The 20,536-nt window shown below is 38.1% G+C and overlaps 1 protein-coding gene across 7 annotated transcripts in view; it reads right to left on the bottom strand.

The window, feature by feature from the left end:
* The window catches only part of CCDC88A (coiled-coil domain containing 88A), a 129,603-nt gene extending 109,550 nt beyond the window's left edge, over window positions 1–20,053 (bottom strand). For all 7 annotated transcript variants that reach the window (XM_056122545.1, XM_056122546.1, XM_056122547.1 and 4 more), the window contains exons 1-2: window positions 19,965–20,053; window positions 19,768–19,868 (exon numbers count right to left, since the gene is read on the bottom strand). In XM_056122545.1, coding sequence (XP_055978520.1) covers window positions 19,768–19,868; window positions 19,965–20,027 — 164 coding nt within the window. In that variant the 5' untranslated portion in view covers window positions 20,028–20,053. The remainder of the gene's footprint in view (window positions 1–19,767; window positions 19,869–19,964) is intronic.
* Between the last annotated feature and the right edge of the window lie 483 nt (window positions 20,054–20,536).

Raw genomic sequence — 20,536 nt, 5'->3', positions numbered from 1 at the left:
TGACTGAAACCCATCCAATCATGAATAGCTTTATGATGGTCAAAAAAAAGAAAGGAAAAGAAAAAAGTATCTTTACATATTTTGAGAGGGGTGTCTCTAACGTAGTGTTGAGAGTTACCAGGGATACCCCAGAAGTGCTCAGAAGCTCAAAACATGCAGTTCAATACAAAGACAACCTACAGAATGGGAAAGGATATTCACCCAATACCCATCTGATAAGGGGTTGATATCAAGGATATACAAAGCACTGGCTGAACTCCACAAGAAGAAAACATCTATCCTATCAAAAAATGGGGTGATGAAATGAACAGAAACTTTCTGAAAGAAATCCAAATGGCTAAAAGGCACATGAGAAAATGCTCTACATCATTAATCATCAGGGAGATGCAGATCAAAACAACAATGAGATATCATCTCACACCACAGAGACTGGCCCACAACCAAAAGAACAAAAGCAAACAGTGTTGGCACAGATGTGGGGAGAAAGGGACCCTCCTTCACTGCTGGTGGGAATGCCAACTGGTTCAGCCATTTTGGAAAACAGTATGGATTATTCTCAAAAAATTAGAAATTGAGCTCCCATTTGACCCAGCAATACCACTCCGGGGAATATATCCCAGAGAGGCAAAAAAGGTAACCTCAAAATGACATCTGCACTTGTATGTTCATTTCTACACTGTTCACAATAACCAAAATCTGGAAAAAAACCTGAGTGCCCAAGAACAGATGACTGGTGAAAGAAACTTTGATACATCTACACAATGGAATACTATGCAGTTGTTAGAAAAGATGAAGTCATGACATTTACATACAAGTGGTACTACATGGAAAGTATCATGCTAAGTGAAATGAGTCAGAAAGAGAAGGACAGACATAGAAAGACTGCATTCAATTGGGGAATACAAAGTAACAAAATAGGAGATAAACACCCAAGAATAGTGAGATAAGTACCACGAGGTTCACTTCATGGCTTGGAGGCCAGCCGCACATGCTAGGGGGAAAAGGCAACTCAGATAAAGAAGGGAACACCAAGTAAAGGATGTTGGGAGGATCCGACCAGAATGGGAGATGCATGCTCAAAGTAGACTATACGCTGAACATGAATGCCATTCAATATCTCTTTTGCAAACTACAACACCCAAAAGGAGAGAAAGAACAAAAGGGAGAGCCCTGCAACAGAGGCGGACGGGATGGAGGGAGGGGACGGGGGCGGGGGGGGAGGGATACTGGGATCGCTGGTAGTGGAGAATGGGCACTGGTGAAGGGATGGGTACTCAATCATTGTATAACTGAAACTCAAGCACTAAAATTTGTAAGTCTACAACTGTACCTTATGGTGTTTCAGTAATTAAAAAAGAAGCGAATCTAGTTACTGAACTATGTATAAAAAAAGATGATTAGAGTAAGTATCGTCATACAGATAATTTATGCTAATCATTCTATGATTTAATTATATATTTCTTCTTCAATTCCAAGCTTAAAAAGAATACATAGATTTAGACCATGGTTATCAAATAATTATATCTTTTCCAAAATTACTTTTCTATGCCTGGAAGTCAATAACCAATGATTTTAAAGCATTCTCCCATAAGAGAAAATATGTAGAACTAATTAAAGATCTGTGTCCACAATAGAAAAAAAAAGATGAATCATTTCATCACTCAGCAGCCTAGGGATGCTCCAAATATACAGTGTTTCCCTCCTCCCTACCCCGGTTGGAGTTATTTATTGGCAGGAGGGGAGAGTGGACAGAATTTTGTTTACCTACGATTGAATTTCAGATGTATATATTGTTCCAACATCAATCCCTTCACCAGTACCCATTACCCTTCACCAATGTCCCCAGTTTCCCTCCTACAACACCCCACCCCCTGCCAGCCTGCCTCTAAGGCAGACACTTTCCCCCTCCCACACTGTCTTAGTGTTCTCTTTTCGAACTTCTCACCCTCTGTCCTGCCCTAGTGCGAAGCTTCCTACTAAAGACCAGTTCTCCTGCTCTTTGTTTCTACTGCCATTGGGCATTTGACATTCTACTACAAGATTATTTTATATCCCACATATGAGTGTGATCATTCTGTATTCCTCTCCCTATGATTTCTTATATGTGTTCTGCATTCAATGAATTATATTATTTTGCTCAAATTGACTTCACATGCAACAACAACAACAACAAAAAAAGGAAGTGCATTTCTGGATAGTTGATATTCTTCTTTAGTAGCACTGTACTCCCGTTGTTCATCAATTTGCTCAAGCAGACCCAGTAAGATCTCCATTGTGAGACTTGTTGTTACTATGTTTGGCATATGGAATACATCACAGGTAGCTTGCCAGGCTTTGCCACGTGGGCGAGATACTCTCAGTAGCTTGCCGGGCTTATACTACCAGTATGGTTAGGGGCCCAAGAGATAGTACAGAGATAGGGTGCTTACCTTGTGTGCAGCTGACCTGCGTTCAATCCCCAGCACCCTGAACAGTGCCCCCTAGTACCATCATGAGTAATCCCTGAGCCAGGAGTAAGCCTGAGCACCACCAGTTGTGGCCTCCCCCACAATAAAGAAATTCAGTACAAATGTGACTTTCTTCAAGATTGGTTGCAGTGTGGAATCTGAAATCTCATCAACGAATGTTTCTTCATAATTTACATTAAAATATATTGGTCTCTTTGGCTTATAGAATAAATCTTTTGCTATGGCTAAGGCATGATCGCTATCATACACTGGACATTCAAAACTATTTCTGTAGCAAGTTGCTCTACAGAATGTTAAGACACTTTTACTGCTTCACCAAGGCAAATTTTTAAGTGAAACAGGAGTAAGATACACAATGACTAGCAATATTTTGGTACAAAGCCTCAGTAAATCTAGGTATCAAATGTGTGGCTTCCAAATTTCAATAAGCCATCAACCCCACATGACAATACTTGTATTACTATTTTATCCTTTGTAAGTTCCTCCCACAGCCAAGTGAAAAAAATTGGGGAGTTTCAATCATACAGTGTTCCAACACCCATCTCTTCACCAGTGTACATCATTTCCTGTCACCAATGTTCCCAGCTCCCCCCTCCCACCTCACCCATCCAGCCTGCCTCTATGGCAGACTCAACCTGCTCCGACTCTCCTCTTCTCTCCTCTGCTCTCTCTCTCTCTCTCTCTCTCTCTCTCTCTCTCTCTCTCTCTCTCTCTCTCTCTCTCTCCCCACCTCTCCCGCTACCTCCATCCTGTTACTGAAAGGTTATCATGTATTCATATCCCTTTACCTCCTTTCATGTCCAGAGTGATCATTTCCTATAATCATTGCCATAGTGGTCCCTTTTCTATCCTAAATGCACTCCCTCTCAAATTCTGTTAAGCTTCCTGCCATGTAAAAGTCCTCCTGGCTCTCATTTCTACTGTCTTTGGATATTATTCTCATATTATGTTTTTTATATCCTCCAAATGAGTGAAATCATTCATGTCTGTCCCTTTCCCTGTGACTCATTTCACTCAACATGATACTCTCCATCCATGTATAAGCAAATTTCATGAATTCATTTTTCCTAACAGCTGCATAGTATTCTATTGTGTAGACGTACCACAGTTTCATTATCCAGTCATCTGTTTTTGGGCATTGGGTTATTTCCAAATTCTGGCTATTGTGAATAGTGCTGTAATTAACACAGGAATGCAGATGGCTTTTCTATATTGTGTTTTTGGACCCATATTCCCAGGAATGTTATTGCTGGGTCATATGGAAATTCAATTTCTAATTTTTTGTGGAACATCCATATTGTTTTCCAGAGAAAGCTAAATCAATCATCATTCCTACCAGCAATGAGTAAAAGTTCCTTTATCCCCACATCCACACCAGCACTAGTTGCTCTGGTTCTTGTTGATGTGTGCCAGTCTCTGTGGCATAAGATATCTTACTGTCATCTTGATTTGCATCTCCCTGATGATTAGTGATGTAGAGCCTTTTTTCATGTGCCTTTTGGCCATTAGTATTTCTTCTTTGAGGAAGTTTCTGCTCATCTCTTCTCCCCATTTTTTGATGGGGTTGTATTTTTTTTTTGGTAAATTTCTACTAGTATCTTAAATATCTTTGATACTAACCCCTTATCAGATGGGAGGTGGGTTAATAATTTTTTTCTATTCCGTGAATTGTCTTTGTATCCTTGTCATTGTTTCCTTTGAGGTGTAGAAGCTTCTTAGTTTAATCTTTGCTTCCATTTGCTTGGTTAGTAGTGTTTTATCCTTGAAGATGTCTTTAGCTTCAATGTCATGGAGAGTTCTGCCTACGTTTCCCTCTATGTACCTTATGGTTTCAGGGCTGATATCAAGATCTTTCATCCATTTTGATTAGACTTCTGTGCATGGCATTAAAGAGAGATGTAGGATTTTTTATTGTTTGGGGATTTTGCATATAGCTACCCAGTTTTCCTGGGTAGCTTCAACCACTTGTTGAAGCTTTCCTTGCTCTACTTCATAGTTGTCGCTCCTTACTGAAGATTAACTTACATAGCTGAAGGTCTATCTCAGGATATTCAACTCTATTTCACTGATCTGAGGGCTTGTCTGTATTTCAATGCCATGCAACTTTAATTACTATTACTTTGTAGTACCACTTGAAGTTGAGGAAAGTAATGTCTCCTATCTTATTTTTCCCAAGGATTGCTTTCGATATTTGGGGGCGGAGGAATGGAGGCAGTAGTATTGTTCCAAATGCAATTTCAAGAAATGTTTGATCTATTTCTTTGAAAAGTGACAAGGGGAAACTGAATTACTGTTTCAATTTCCATGCTTGTGATTAACCTGTTTAGGCTTTCTACTTCCTCCTCATTCCAGTTTGGGAGATTACATGCTTCTGGAAATATGTACATTTCTTCTAGTTTCTCCAGCTTCACAGATTAGAGCGTTCATAAACATTCTCATGGTGTTTTGGATTTCTGGGGGCTCCATTGTAATTTCTCCCCTTTTGTTTCTAATCTGCTTGATTTGAACACTCTTTTCTCCCCTCTTGAGTCTAGCCAATGGTTTGTCTATCTTTTTCAGTGTTTCAAAGAACAAGCTCCTGGTCTCACTGATTCTTTGTACTGCTTTATTGTTTTCTATATTGTTGAATTCTGCTCTGGTTTCTGTTATTTCTTTTCTTCTACTAGTCTTTGGATTCATTTGTTATCAGTTCTCCAGATACTTAGGGTGTGCACTTAGGTTGTTCATTTTTATCTTCTTCTTCCTTATTTTTTTCTCTTTCTTTATGTAGGCCTGTATGACTATGAGTTTCCCCCTAAGAACTGTTTTTGTTATATCCCATTGAATTTGGTGTCTTGTTTCTTCATAATCATTAGTCTCAAGGAATCTTTATATTTCTTCCTTGATTTCCTCTTTGATCCTGCTATTATGGGGCAATATGCTGTTCAGTCTCCAGGTATTAAGAGATGTTAAGATGTTCAAATGTCAGAGGTTAAGATATTCACCCCATCTTCTTTTTATGGTCAATTTCTATCTTTGTGTCATTGTGGTCTGACAGGATGCTTGGTATGATTCCTATGTTTGTTAATTTATGCAATGTCCTATAATGTGATCTATCCTGGATAATGTCCTGTGTGCTCTAGAGAAGAATGTGTATTCAGCTTTTTGAGGATGGAAGACCCTGTATAAATCCATTAGTCCCTGCTCCTCTAGTTCCTCTTTTAGGGCTCTTGCATTTTTACTGGTATCCTTTCTAGTGGATCTATCCAGTGGTGACAGTGAGGTATTGAACTCTTCCATTACTATTTTGTTGCTGTTTCTCTAGGTTTATGAGTAAAAGTCTTATAAACTTTGCTGACCTGACATTTGATGCATATATGTTGATTAGAACTAGTATTTCTTGATCTAGTGTTCCCTTGATCAATAAGTAGTATCCATCTCTGGATCTAATTACTTTATTTAGATAAAATGCAATTTGGTCTGATATCAGTATAGCTATCTCAGCTTTTCTTTATTGTTGTTTTCCATTGGATTCTATAATTATTCTCCATACTTTTATTCTGAGCCTATCTTGTTTTTAGATATTTTCCTGTAAACAGCAATGGGTAGATTTTGTTTCCTGATCCAACTTACCATTCTGTGCCTTTTGATAGAAGAATTTAGTCCATTGACATTCAGGGATACTACTAAAATAAAGGGTTGTATTATCATTTTACTGTGTAGGGTTTTGGTTGCTGCAATTGGTTATTCGACTTATGTACATGGCCTTTCAGTAGTTCCTTCAGTGTTGGTTTAGTTATCACAAATTTTGCCTGTTCTTGTTTCTCTGAGAATGGTTCTATCCCTTCCTCCCATTGAACTGAGACTTTGCTGAAAGTTTCTTTCGTTCAGTAATTTGAAAATGTTATTACACTCTTTTCTCCCCTGTACCATTTCATATGAAAGATTTGTTGTGATTCATGTTATTTCTTTTATATTTAAGGTATTCTCTCTTGCTGCTTTAATAAGTTTATCTCTCTCTCTCTCTCTCTCTCTCTCTCTCTCTCTCTCTCTGGTTTTAGTCAGTTTGATTACTATGTGTCTTAGTGTTCTTTGGTTTAGGTCTATTTTTCTTGGTACTCTTCCGGCCTCTTGAATCTGCACAGATGCCTGCCTGCCTGCAGAGAGTGAGGAAGTTCTCAGTTATTATCTTTCCCACCACTCTTTCTTTGCCTTCACTTTTTTCCCCACTTTCTGGTATTTCTATAATTTGGAGATTATTCTTCCTGTATTTATTCATTAAGTACCTTGCATTTTCTTCCATCCTTCTGTTTCTCTTTTCTTTTTTGACTTATCAGCGCAGGCCTATATTTTGTCTTCAAGTTTCCGCCCATGAGATTCTGTTTCTACAGCTTGCTAGTGTGCTCTTTAGCCTCTCCATTTACATTAGTATGGAATTTCTCATCTTCTGAAAACGTTCTTCTTTGAATTGGATGAATTTCTTATCCAGTTGTTGATAAATTTCACGTCAAAGGCTTGTTTATTCTCTGCTGCAAAGAGTGTTGATTTTAGGTCCTCAACGATCAGGCTCAACTGTTTTGGTGGGCTTGGAGTCTTGCTTGAGTTTCTATCCCTATCTGTGACTGCAGTTGACTTCCTTATTTTACCCATTGTTCTTTGACTTTTTTTGGCATTAATGGTGGGTTTTATATGCTCAGTTATTTGACAACAAATCTCTTAGGTTGTTATTATCGGATTGCTACCAGTATTACATCCACAGTTCAGGTTATTTTACTTATTATGCAACTTTGTTTTGAGTATAACCCTATTCAGAGTTGTCAGCTAGTTACTTGCTTGCATTAACAGAGATTTAAGTCAGTGTGGAGTCTGTGAAATAGAAATGCCCCCTCCTACCCCCAGTATAAGATATGTATGAGGTAATTTCTTTCAGGTTGGGGAGGGTGCAGGTCCAGGTCTATACTGCACACACCTGGGTTAGAGGTTAACTAATAAAACAAAAGAGGTGAGAGACTTATACCACAAAAACTTTAAAAACACTTAGGAAAGAAATTGAAAACCTTAGGAAATGGGACAACACTCCATGCTCATGGATTGAAAGAATCAATATTGCAAAATGACTATCTTACCTACACTATTGTATAGAATCAATGCAATCCCTATCCAAGGATAACCCCCATACATATGAACAGCCAATTTTTGACAAAGGGGATGAGAGCATGATATGGAATAAAGACAATTTTGAAAAAATGTTCAGCATCCCTTATTAGGGATTTTCATTCATCCATTCATCATCCTGTTAATCGTCGATTGCCTCGAGCAGGCCCCAGTAACGTCTCTTTCATCCTAGCCCTGAGATTATATTCAAGGCTTTTTAGGAGAATGAGACCCATCATTGTTACTGGTATTTGGCATATTTGGCGCGCCACGGGGAGTTTGCCAGACTCTGCCCTGTGGGCAGGCTATATTCGATAGCCTGCAAGTTTGTCCAGAGTAGGAATGAGATAATGAGATATCATAAAAAGATGTTCTGATAAGATGTCGCGCGGCCGCAAATGCGGCCGCGCAGTTCCGGGAGCTTATAATCCTAATAATAAGGATTATAACTTAGTATTAAATTCAAATCAAGACAATAACAAGAGAACATCTTACACCAGTGAGACTGGCACATATCAAAAATACTGGGAACAAACTCTGTTGGCAAGGATATGGTGAAAAAGGAACCCTCATCCACTGCTGGTGGGAATGGTGTCTGGTCCAATCCCTGTAGAAAACAGAATTTGAGGGTACTCAGCAAATTCAGAATTGAGTTTCTATATGACCCAGCAATTCCACTTTTGAGTATCCCCAGGACAGAAAAAAATTCATTCAAAAGAACTTTTGCATACCATTGTTCACTGCAGCATTCAGTACAATAGTTCAAATTTGGAATAAATCTAGATGTTCAATGACAGATTAGTTGATCATTAAGATGTGGTATATATTCACAATGTAATACTATATAGCTGGAAAGAATGATGAAATCATGCAATTTGCTGCAACATGGATGGAACCAGAAGACATTGTATTAAAAAAGGTCAGAAGAAGAAGGATAAACACAGGAAGACATAATTTGTATGTGATATTTAAAACAACTGGATGAGGAAATGCAATGTTCTAAAGGGGGGGATGCCTAGATCAACCTTGGCCCCAAAGTATAGGGAGAAGAAGAAAAATAGTGGAAGGGAAAGGGAGAAGAGACAGATGAGAAACAACAGGGCCCAGGGGATTAAGGTACATAGGTGGTGTTAAGGAATGATGGGGCCAAATATTCAAACTACAAAGTCAACAATAATGAAGTTAGGAGGCCCAAACTTTAACAACCGAATTTAGAAAGGTACCTGTCAAAAGATGGCAGGATGGATATGGAAAGGATCTTGGAAACATTGGCAGAGGGAAGCTGACACTGGCGGTGGGATCAGTGTGGCAATAATGTATGTCTAATACTCAACTATGAACAACTTTGTAAACCACGGTGCTTTAAAAAAATAAATGGAGGAACATGGGTATTCTTCTAGAAACTACACTGACTCTGGACAATGCTTTGGGTAGTACTGCCATCTTAATGATATTAATCCTCCCAATCCATGAGCAGGGTATGATCTTCCATTTCTTCATATTCTCTTTTATTAAAATTGTTCACTTTCTGTAAATCTCCAGCCTTTCAATGTTGCACTTTCTAGGTGCTGTCATTGACCTTCTTCTGCATATTTTTTCTGACAGCTATATACTTATTACAAATGTAAAAGCCAAGTCCCATATCTATCTTTGTTCTAGACCTTCCTCCAGATCCCATTTTTCCCTCAAGTTGCTTCCCTAGACTAAAATACCAATATCCTAGCACTGCACTGTAGCACTGTCCTCCCAGTGTTCATCAATTTGCTCAAATAAGCACCAGTAATGTCTCCATTGTGAGACTTGTTGTTACTGTTTTTGGCATATCAAGTACGCCACAGGGAGCTTGCCAGGCTCTGCCGTGCAGGAAGGATACTCTTGGGCTCTCAGAGAGGGGCAGAGGAATCGAACCCGGGTTGGCAGTGTGCAAGGCAAACATCCTACCCACTGTGCTATCGTTCTAGCCCACCAATATTCTATCAATTTAAAACACATAATTCCACTATGTGCAAGTACATAATGTACATTTGTAATCTGTTTATATTCTTGTCTCTTTTACTAATGGACGAAGACTGTAACTTATTCAGGATCACATCACAGCACCAAAAGATAGTTTGTCATATAGTAAGCACTGAAAACTAGTTACTGAATGAATTGATCTTTGAACAAACCTCTTTGTCTCCCTTCTCTCCAAGTATAATATTTAGAACCTAGTGAAGGGGTCTGTATCTCAAATTTTGGATCCTACTCAGGCTGTGTTTCTCCCTACTAGGCAAGAACTTCACGGAAACGGGGAATAATAAGCCCATATAGACACTGCTCAGCAAACACTCCAATTATCTAGAACTTTGGATCTCTTACTCAAATGCCTACAACCCAATTTCAGGGCCTATGCAGGCCTCTTCCGCAGTTCTCTCCTGAGGATGAACTACTGAGGTATACAACCTTATACCAGAACAGCTGTTTGGAGATGGAATTACAAGAACCTGGACCTCAGATATGCATGGAGAGTACCCCCAGACATGCATATGGGACTGATCTGTGTGCTAGAGTAAGTCAGGGATGGGAGAGAGACTCTACCATCTATAAAATGGTATAGAGAGATGGTATAAAATGGCATAGAGAGACTCTACCATCTATAAAAAAGACTCTACCAACTATAAAACAGACTCTACCATATTCTGATAGCAAAGTGTGAGACTATGAATTCTAAATTTTGCAAATTCTAAATTTGAATTTTTTTTCTTTCAAGACATTATAATGAATCATTTAATAAAGTAAAACTAGAACACATGTAACAATTTGCTAATCTGGTTTAAATGTATGGTCAATTTTGGCAAATGAAAACTTGCCTTCAATCTCATAAATGTTAGGGGCATGCTACTTCTCACTTAGAATAAAGTTGGTAATTTTCATCCATCTAATGCATTTATTATTGAACTAGCAAAACAGATCTAAGAGTATAGAAAAAATATAAAAGAGAAATTAAGGTAATTTTCTAGCTTTACTGATGCAATAATGCATTAAACTTAAGTCCATATTTTTTATACTAAACTACATCCCTCCCATTGATCGTCGATTTGCTCGAGCGGGCCCAGTAACGTCTCCATTGGAGACCTTGTTGTTACTGTGTCTGGCATATTGAATACTCTCGGTAGCTTGCCGGGCTCTCCGAGAGGGGTGGAGGAATTGAACTCAGGTCGGCCATGTTGGCTGCGTGCAAGGCGAACACCCTACCCACTGTGCTATCGCTAATAAAAATCAGCTATTTTGGGCTGGAGCAACAGTACAGTGGGTAAGGCACTCCCCTTGCATGCAGTCAACCGGGGTTGATCTCCAACACTACATATGGTTCCCTGAACTCCCTGAGTACAGAGCCATGAGTAGACCCTAAGCATTAGTAAGTGTGACCTCCAAGCCCCCAAATTAAATAAAATCAGTTAGTTTACTACTAAACTGAATGTTTTATAAGCATCAATTAAATACTATCTAAAATTTATTTCAGATATTAAAAATTATGACTCAAGTGATACCACGCCATTTCATAAATTCTAAAAGGTCAACTGGTATCCATAGTTAAATTAGTCTTCCTTTTTAATCTATCCTCGGAGGACTTGTTTCCCATAATCAATACATAACATAGAAAGAAATTTCTCTTGAAATTTCAAAAATATTCTCATAGGTAGCTAGTTTACCTATTTTAAGTTCTCATTGCTTTTGATGGTTTAACCTATCAACATTCTGAGAGGCAGACAGTCACCATGGACTGTTCTAAAACACATCAGTTCAATATAAACCTGTGCAGAAAAATCTCAATATATTGACATTAGAAACATCATAAGAAACCCAAATAAAGGCATGGTGTATCTATGTACATATTTATTTTTTTTTTTATTTTATGCACCATGATTTATAATACTGTCAATGGTACGTAGGGTTTTAAACATGTTTTAAACATTTTTAAACATTTTTAAAAATGTTCCAAACACCACACCCTCCACCAAAGTGTCTGCTTTTCTCTACCATTGACTTAGTCAATAGAACATAAAATCACAGAAAACCTTGAGTTACTTATTCTAGCTACCTCATCTAAAGGAAAACAACATAGACAGGGAAAAAAAATCCATGAAAGTAATTAAAATAATGAAATGAAGAGAGACCAAAAGAAGAAACAGCATTCTTTTGCTGCCCGCCCCCAGCCACCAAATTATAAATCTATATCAAGGTAACACCAAAAGAGAACATAGGAAACTAATTTGTAAACAGTCATGACTTGTTTGAAGAAACATAAATAGGAAGGTACGGTACAAGAAAGGATAACAGTAATGATAGCAACTACCACTTGGGATACAATGCTCAATAAAACAGAAACTAGATATGTTTCAGCCTAATTTCAGTGGAGATTAGGTCTACTGCAGGAAGGAAATATCTTTCACATTACAGATGTAGGAACTGAGATCTGAATGCTAATAAGTTGTTTAAGGTCACATACTACTAATAAATAGCACATTGAGAACTGAACCCAAGTCAGTCTGACTCTAAAACAGATTCATTCTACTTTACCACACAGCATCTCCATTCTTTATTCACTCAACAGAAGTTTATCCAGAACCACCAGAAGTCGAGTACTCTGCTAGAAAATGCTAAAGGAGCATAGTCAAAGACAACAATCGTGAGGAAGTGGAAGAACATTCTAGAAAAGGATTGTGTAAAAAGGAACAGATACATGAGACTACAGCTTCTCTTTGGAACTAAGAGTTTGCTTGATCTTAGGTTATGTATTGAGTAATAGTATCATGCAAAGCTGAAATGAGACTTTGCAAGCAAAGAGCTCTCAAAGCAGTTTAGATACTTAAGATATTTAAGAAAAATGTTTACTCAGAACAGAAGAAAATTATTGAAATATTTTAAAAAAGAGGTGTGAGGGGCCAGAAATAGTACATGGGTTAGCATATTTGACTTACATCCTACCCACCCTATTCAGTTTAAATCCCATACACCATAATGGTCCCTAGGCCCATCAAAGGTCAATCCTGAGCACAGAGCCAGGGATAGCCTCTGAGCATGGTCAGACTGTGTCCCCCAAATCTAAAAGAGGTAAAAAATATTTTTAAAAAGAAGCATGACATACGGAGATAGTTCAACACAGAATGATCTCTCTCATGTGCAGGGTATAAAGAAACATAAAAGTGGAATAACGAATACCCAAAAGTAATATGAATACCCAAAGAACATGAGAACTGCTAGTTAGTAGGAAACATGCCACTTGAGGGGCTCAGAGATAGGACAGGGGGGAATGTCTACGGTGGAGAGAAGAGTTCAACTGGGCGCAAAAACATATATATGAAGTGCCTCTCTTAGAAGTAGACTGGTGGGGGGGCTGGAGAGATAGCACAGCAGGAAGGGCATTTGCCTTGCACGCGGCCTACCTAGGTTTGATTCCCAGCATCCCATATGGTCCCCTGAGCACAGCCAGGAGAAACTCCTGAGTGCAGAGCCAGGAGTAACCCCTGTGCATCGCCAGGTGTGACCCAAAAAGCAAAAAAAAAAAAAAATTAAAATAAAAAAATTTTAAAAAAAGAAAAAAAAGAAGACTGGTGGGTGGGAGGAAAATGGGAGGAGGGTATTGATACAGGAAGTGAGTTAAGGAGCATGCAATGCACACAACTGATACTGGTAATCCATTGCACCACTGATTCAATTCACAACATAAGATATTCTCCTAAGCCTCACCCTGTACAGTCCAAGTCCCATAGCTATGTATTCAAAACTAAGCCACTTTTTCCCAAAGTGATAAATATCACAAGGTTGGAGAAGGGGATGCACTGGGAATATGGGAGGGGGCAGTAATAATTTAAGTGCAACTGGAGTGGGAGGAACCCCACCCCATTTGTTTGTTAAAAAAAAAAAAGGTAGATTTTTGGGGCTGGAGCAACAGGACAGCGGGTAGGCCCTTTGCCTTGCACACAGCCAACCTGGGTTTGATTCCCAGCATCCCATATGGTCCCCTGAGCACCGCCAGGAGTAATTCCTCAATGCATGAGCCAGGAGGAACCCCTGTGCATCACCAGGTGTGACCCAAAAAGAAAAGAAAAGATTTCCACAGAGATTATTTCTGAGTAAATTTTTTTTCTGAAAAGAGATGTTTAAGAACCACTGGGTAAGCCACACTTAGTAAGACAACCTATATATTATAAATCTTTTTTTATTTAATTTTTGGAGAGTAGTTTGAGTCACACCCTCTGTAATCAAGGGACCATACAGTTTCAGGGACCAGGTCTGCCATACACGGCAAGTACCTTAACATCTGTACTTTATCTCTGACCTATGAGCTATTTTACGGCTATTATAGTTTCAGAGTTAGCACAATCTACTTTTAAATCTTAAAACAGATGGAACAAAGGAAGATTTCTCAGTCAACTTCCTCTTACCAGATAAAAGGCTTTTTAAAGTACATTTGATGAAGCTGATCCTGAAGTTGACTCTTAGAAAATAATAAAGCAGCATGTGGATAACAATGATTTAGGATTTTAATTAAAAGCGAGTTACCAAAAATATTCTAGTGCTTCCTTAAAAAAAATTAATGCATAATGAACTTGACTTACTGTCAATAAAAATAGCGAGTTACCAGGGCTGAAGCAACAGCACAGAGAAGGTGCTTTCCTTGCAAGTAGTCAACCTGGGTTAAATTCCCAGCATTACATATGGTGCCCTAAGCCAGCCAGAAGTGATCACTGGGCAGAGTCAGGAGTAAGTCATGAGCACCATGAGGTGTGGCTAAAATAAGAATAATAAATTTTAAAAGTTTTTTTTAGTCTGGAAAGGTAGTGCACGGTATTTGGTACTTACCTGCATGCTGTTGACCCCAGTTGGATCCCCAGAACTACATCTGGTCCTCAGAGTATCATTAAGACTGACCCCTGAGAACCATCAGGTGTGACCCCTAAACAAAAACAAAGTATTTCTCCCAAGGATGTAGGGATGTAGCTTAACAGAAGAACACTTGCCTTACATGTGTAATTCTATGTAATGCCCTGGGTTCAATTCTTGACATCACCAAAATAATTATTTTCAGGGGCCAGGAATATAGCTCAGGGACCCAGGAGTCCATGCCTTGAATTTAGCTTGATGCTGAGTACAATGGCTCCGAAAGCAATGCCAGATATTGCTCTTGAAGGCCCCTGGGAGCCAATGGGGTGGGTCCTAGTGGCTCCTAGCACTGGTGAGCCTGAACAACATGACATTACCAGGCCCTAGTATCAAACTATTAGGCCTGCTTGGCCAGGTATTGCTAAGCCAGCAGAGCATTTGGAAGCCTTTCCAAATTATTTTCATAGTAAAAAATATTTAAAGTTCCTTTAAACTCAACATTCTAAAATAAGAAAAGTCATAGTGAGTATATCATACTAACCAAGTATTTCAAATATAGAACTCTAAGACTCTCTAGTGAGATTCAATCATAGGAAGCTATTCCAAACATTGTTCTAAGACAATATTATCAACTCTAATATATCCTATTCTAACTGCTTAGGTAACATAAACAGCACATTTTTTTTCCTCTTTGGGTCACACCCAGCAATGTACAGGAGTTACTCCTGGCTCATGCACTCAGGAATTAGTCCTGGTGGTGCTCGGGGAACCATATGGGATGCTGGGAATCGAACCCGGGTCAGCCGCATGCAAGGCAAACACCCTACCTGCTGTGCTATCACTCCAGCTCAACAGCACATTTTTGAAACAGAAAACTGTAAATTAATTACAGTGTCACAAATCTCTTAAAAACTCATAACAAACAATATTCAGAATTGGTTACAGAACAGCACATCTCAAAAAGAAAATAATTCTACTTCACTATCATCAAGCCTTCTATCAGATAATTAGCACTGAGGGGGAAAAAAAGTTATTCATTTGGTTGAAGTAGGAAAATGCCCTACAGCATGCAGAAGAGTTGGCCCATCATTCCAAATCTCTGAATAGCTTCCCCTTCCCATTAGTTAAAGAAGACTGATGCCATGTCACAAGCTCTTACAGAGATTCTTTGATTCCAGGAGTAACTCAATGAAATACAGGATTCATCAATGAATACAGTGAATCCCACTGCCAGAAACAGCCTCTGAAATATTTTTAAGGCTCACTTGGTAAATACTAACATGAAGAAATTAACTCTTTACTCTCACATTCTAAATCCAAATGACAAAACCAGAGTCACCAAACTAACATTATTATTAAATATTTTAGATCCACTTTTGGTTCTGTAATGCTCCTTTAAAAAAATTTTTTTTGAAACTACATCTGAAGGCAGCAATACAAGACTGGCAGGGTAAAAAAAAATGTACTGAATATTGTAAGTATAACTCTCCTTTTGATTAAGAAGGAATAACTGGAATTAACTTTATCCTCCTCACTGAAAAAACTAAAAAAAAAAGTAAGAAGAGAAAATATACATTGTTTTTTAAGATATTGAACATTAGGCAACAAAACAAGAGATCTCTGATTGAACAGTCCAACAATTGCCTAAGTTTATCTCCTTGAAAGAGTTTCAAGGCCACAGTAGCACAAGAATGGGGAACCCAGGCAGAACACTCTAGTCTCCCTGAGTTTAAGAAACAGAACTTAGTCTGGTGACAGAAATTATTTTATAAATATACATACATATATATACATATGTGTGTGTGTATATATATACATATATTTAAGGCACCTAAAGAGGAAAGAGCTGCATAGAAACATTCAGAAATCTGCAGTTTGATACTTACCAACATACATGTGTGAGGAAACTACCCAAGAATAGAGAATCACCAAAAAAGAATTAGAGGCACCAACCACCCAAATTATACAGATACAAAAACAGTTCCTATTGTCACCTGCATGAGTACTCAGAAGAGTTTTGTGCCCCACTAATGTGATTAACACAACAGCAAAATCTGAAAATATTATACTATTTCTAATGAGCCTAACTGTATCTTAGAGCAAAGATCAAAAATACTTAATTGATGGCCTGTAGGAATAGTCCAGCGGCTTAGAAAGTCTGACTTGTAAGCATGTGGTCACAAGTTCAAAACCCCAGTGTCACTAAAATACATGTACGAGGATCTTGACAGTCCTGCTGCCTGACAGGTCTTGGTGTCTGTGATCTGTGCCACCATAAATTGTTTTTATTCATACTGTAGTCAGGTTATGTCTAAGTACTATCATGGAGTGCAAACTGAATCCAAAAGGATGTGCAAGCACCATAAGCAGAAATCCCACCCCTGAGAAGAACATGAGTGAGCAACCAGAATATGAACTTCAACTAAAGAACGCATCTTCTGGCAAGCACATGTACAAGCATCACAACTAAATAAGTGCAAACCTCGGGGCCAGAGAAAACACAGTAGTTAAGGCACTAGCCTTGCATGGAAAGGGATTAACAGCAGATTAAACATTACGCAAGATTGATGAATTTGGAAACACAGCAAAATAATAATCTAAAATGAACAGTGAAGGAAAAAAAATGAAAGAAATTAAACCAAGATAATCCAACTATCAAGCAATCTAAAGCTGCTACATGGAATCAGATTTCTAAAAGGGGTAGTAAAGATGTAAGAAATAATGGCCAAAATTTTCCAAATTTCCTTAAAAAAATTACAAACCCACAGATCCAAAAATTCACTCAACAAACTCCAATGAAGAGAAACATGAAGAATATAGAAACATTTAATCTACAGAAGCTGGATAGGAGTACAGTGGAGAGGGCCATGCATATATCCAAACTGGGTTCAATCTAGGGCACCCCATATAGTCCTAGAGAAAGACAGGAATAATTCCTGAGCACAGGGCCAGGAGTAACCCCTGAGTATCAGAGGGCGTGGCTCAGAACAAATAAAAAAATTTATTTCATCCACAAAGAGGATTTTTCACAAGTTGTATAAAATCTGGAAATTGTTTAGACTAAGACTGACATTTTAGGTTACGTTACTGGGTTCAACTTCAACTGACAATACAATGTACTACATCAAACATTAATTTGGGTAACAGGCTTAACTGAATGATTCCAAAATCAGCAAATTACAGCTTTAAAATTAATGTACTTGCCCTATGAGGTAAATAATTCATTACAAATTTGTGCTGATCTAATTTTAGCAAATTATTTTTTAAAAATCTAATGTGTACTTTTAAAATTAGCTTTTCTGTTCCTTTCATTTATATAGGTCATTTAGAAAAGAATTAGGACACTAAAAAAAAATATTTTAAGAAACTAAGAGGTGGAACTGAAAACAGAAGCAGATCTGAGGTCTGGAATGGAATGTAGTTCTTCCCAAAAAACAACCTGGCAACCACTATTTTGTAACACAATTTCTTTCAAAATATACATATACAGATTGTAAAGTATAAAACTATACACAAAGTTAGAAATAACCTAAAGTGTCTGTTCCTAGTATCTCAGTTAATTATTCAGGACACAAAAATATCTAAATTATTTTTTGGAAAAAGAATCATTCAAATAAAAATCATAAAGTGGAAAGCTAAAATAATGCACTTTCCTCTTTTAGTTAATCACTCATTTAAGATTCATCTTTTTTTTTTTTCTTTTTTGGGGTCACACCCAGCGATGCTCAGGGGTCACTCCTTGCTCTGCACTCAGGAATTACTCCTGGCAATGCTTGGGGGACCATATGGAATGCCGGGGATAGAACCAGGGTCGGCCGCGTGCAAGGCAAATGCCCTACCCGCTGTGCTATCGCTCTGGCCCCTAAGATTCATCATTTATTCTGTCTAAATCAAGTTAAGGGAACAAGTTCTGAGTATCTGCTGTAATAGTTAATCCTTTCTGTTATGTGTGTTCCCTAAAATAGAAGTCAATTATTCTACCATTTGGCTTAGGAAATAGTGGGATCTTTCAAAGATAAAAAATAATTTCATGGAAGAGTAGTTAAAATATATTTATTATCTCTGGAAATGTCTATATTCCACTTTCCACTCTTAAGGGAAAAAATACATTTCGATTACATTTGGGAACATATACAAATAAAACTTTTGTGAACTATATAGTAATATATATTTCAATAGATTAAAAAATACACAAAAACTGTACACGATTATCATTGAAACATAGACTAGAAATGCTATTGCTGAAAGCCTTATAATGAAGTTGACTTCTATCCTCCTAAATATAAACTAAACCAAAATCCAATAATTTATTGGATTAAATTAGAAGCAGAATATAAACTTATTCTCTAATAATGTTATTAATACACAAAATTCCCACATGTTAAAGAATGTCTTGAATAAGTTTCAAAATATTCTTGTAATCATATTTTATGCAAGAGAAATAAAGCTAACCACATATTATTTTGAGCACAACTTTAATAGTTTATAACCTACAATGAAGTATTTAAAATCTATGCATACAATAATGCCTGTAATGAAATTTTTTACTGACAGATCTACCAATTATTTCAATATTCAATTCCCATCTAAAAACATTTTTCTATTTAATAACTCCAATATCATAAAAAATTAAAATTTGCCTACTAAATCGTTTAGTGGTCATCAAGATTTCAGTTACTTATTTATATTTCAACACTAACTCTAAGAATTCTTTTAAATGATCTCCCCAAATACTAAGTGGTCTAGTAATTCATCACAGAAATCATCTAATCAGATTTCACTACTTGTTACTGTAACAGCCTTCACCAATCAGAATTGTTTGAAATTCCTGTGAGAGGTTATTACTTCAAGGGCTCAAAATGTGAACCATTTATTTTCAGACAAGAAGGTTAATATAGAACATCTATTATAAATGCACCTAAACTTTACAGCAAAGGCTGTCCCCTTCCCAGCAGAAAAAGTAGTCTCGGGTTTTTTTTGGTTTTTTTTTTTTTAAACAAAATCTATCAAAGAGAACATAATGTGGTTGGGATTTCAGCACTGAAGACGATGACAATACATGGCCTGCAGAATGGAAAATGACAAATTTCACAATTTTAACAGGTATAATTACTGGGCTGTATGATAAATGGGCTGGGCATGTTAAGATGTAAGACCTCTTTTTCAGGTCCAATACTTAACCTACTTGATTTTTTTCTTTTTTCCTGGCCAAAGAAACAAATTAGAAGCTAAAAACAAAGTTCCCAGTAGGCAATTTTTTTTCCAGAGAAAACAAGTTGCCTCGGAAAAGAACACTTACATTTGAAGCATGACCTGGTTCAAGAAGACACCATCGACCAGAGCCACATACTCATCCAGGTTGGTCCCATTTCCCGCGGCCAGAGGTCCAAACGTTTTCACCTAGAAGAGAAAGATCATTAAAGCCACGAACGCCCACCTCCATCTCCGCAGCCACAGATAATGCCGCAAAATATACAATAAAGGACACCCACTTACCCAAGTGACCAGGGGGCTGGTCATGAACTGCTCCAGAAGGGGGGTAAAAATCTCGTTCTCCATTTTACAGATAATGTATTTTAAAAAAAAAAAAATGAGGGGAGGTTAAAAAAAAAAAAGGAACTACCACAAAAATATGCCTAAGGAATTGGTCACTAAACGTTGAAGTAAGCAGAAATCAATGAAAGTCCATTTCGGGGCGAGAAGAAAATCCCATCGTGGAGGGGAGGAGAAGTCTCCCACCTCAAAAAACGCCCCAGAAAACAAACGAGCCCAAATCCGGAGAAGTGGCTTCGACAGTCGCCACGAGCGGCAGCTTGCACTGGAAATGTCTGTACCGGGCGAGGAGGGGCAGAAAAAAGGCATCTGGAGGAGGAGGAAGAAAAAAAGGGGGCCGGAGCAGCCAGACAAAAAGCCCGTCAAGGTTGCCCAGTTCCTGGAGGAGCCAGACCGGCGAAACTAGCCCTCAATGAATTAACCCCAACGTGGGCTAAATGAAACAGCCCGCTAGAAACCACGACGAGGATTCCAAGCGGCCGCCACAGTCGACCTCTGCATTCCGCTCAACACGT

Source organism: Sorex fumeus, unplaced genomic scaffold (assembly GCF_029834395.1).
Source record: "Sorex fumeus unplaced genomic scaffold, SorFum_2.1 ptg000006l, whole genome shotgun sequence".
NCBI classification, from domain to species: Eukaryota; Metazoa; Chordata; class Mammalia; order Eulipotyphla; family Soricidae; genus Sorex; species Sorex fumeus.
This window is presented reverse-complemented; position numbering and strand designations above follow the sequence as displayed.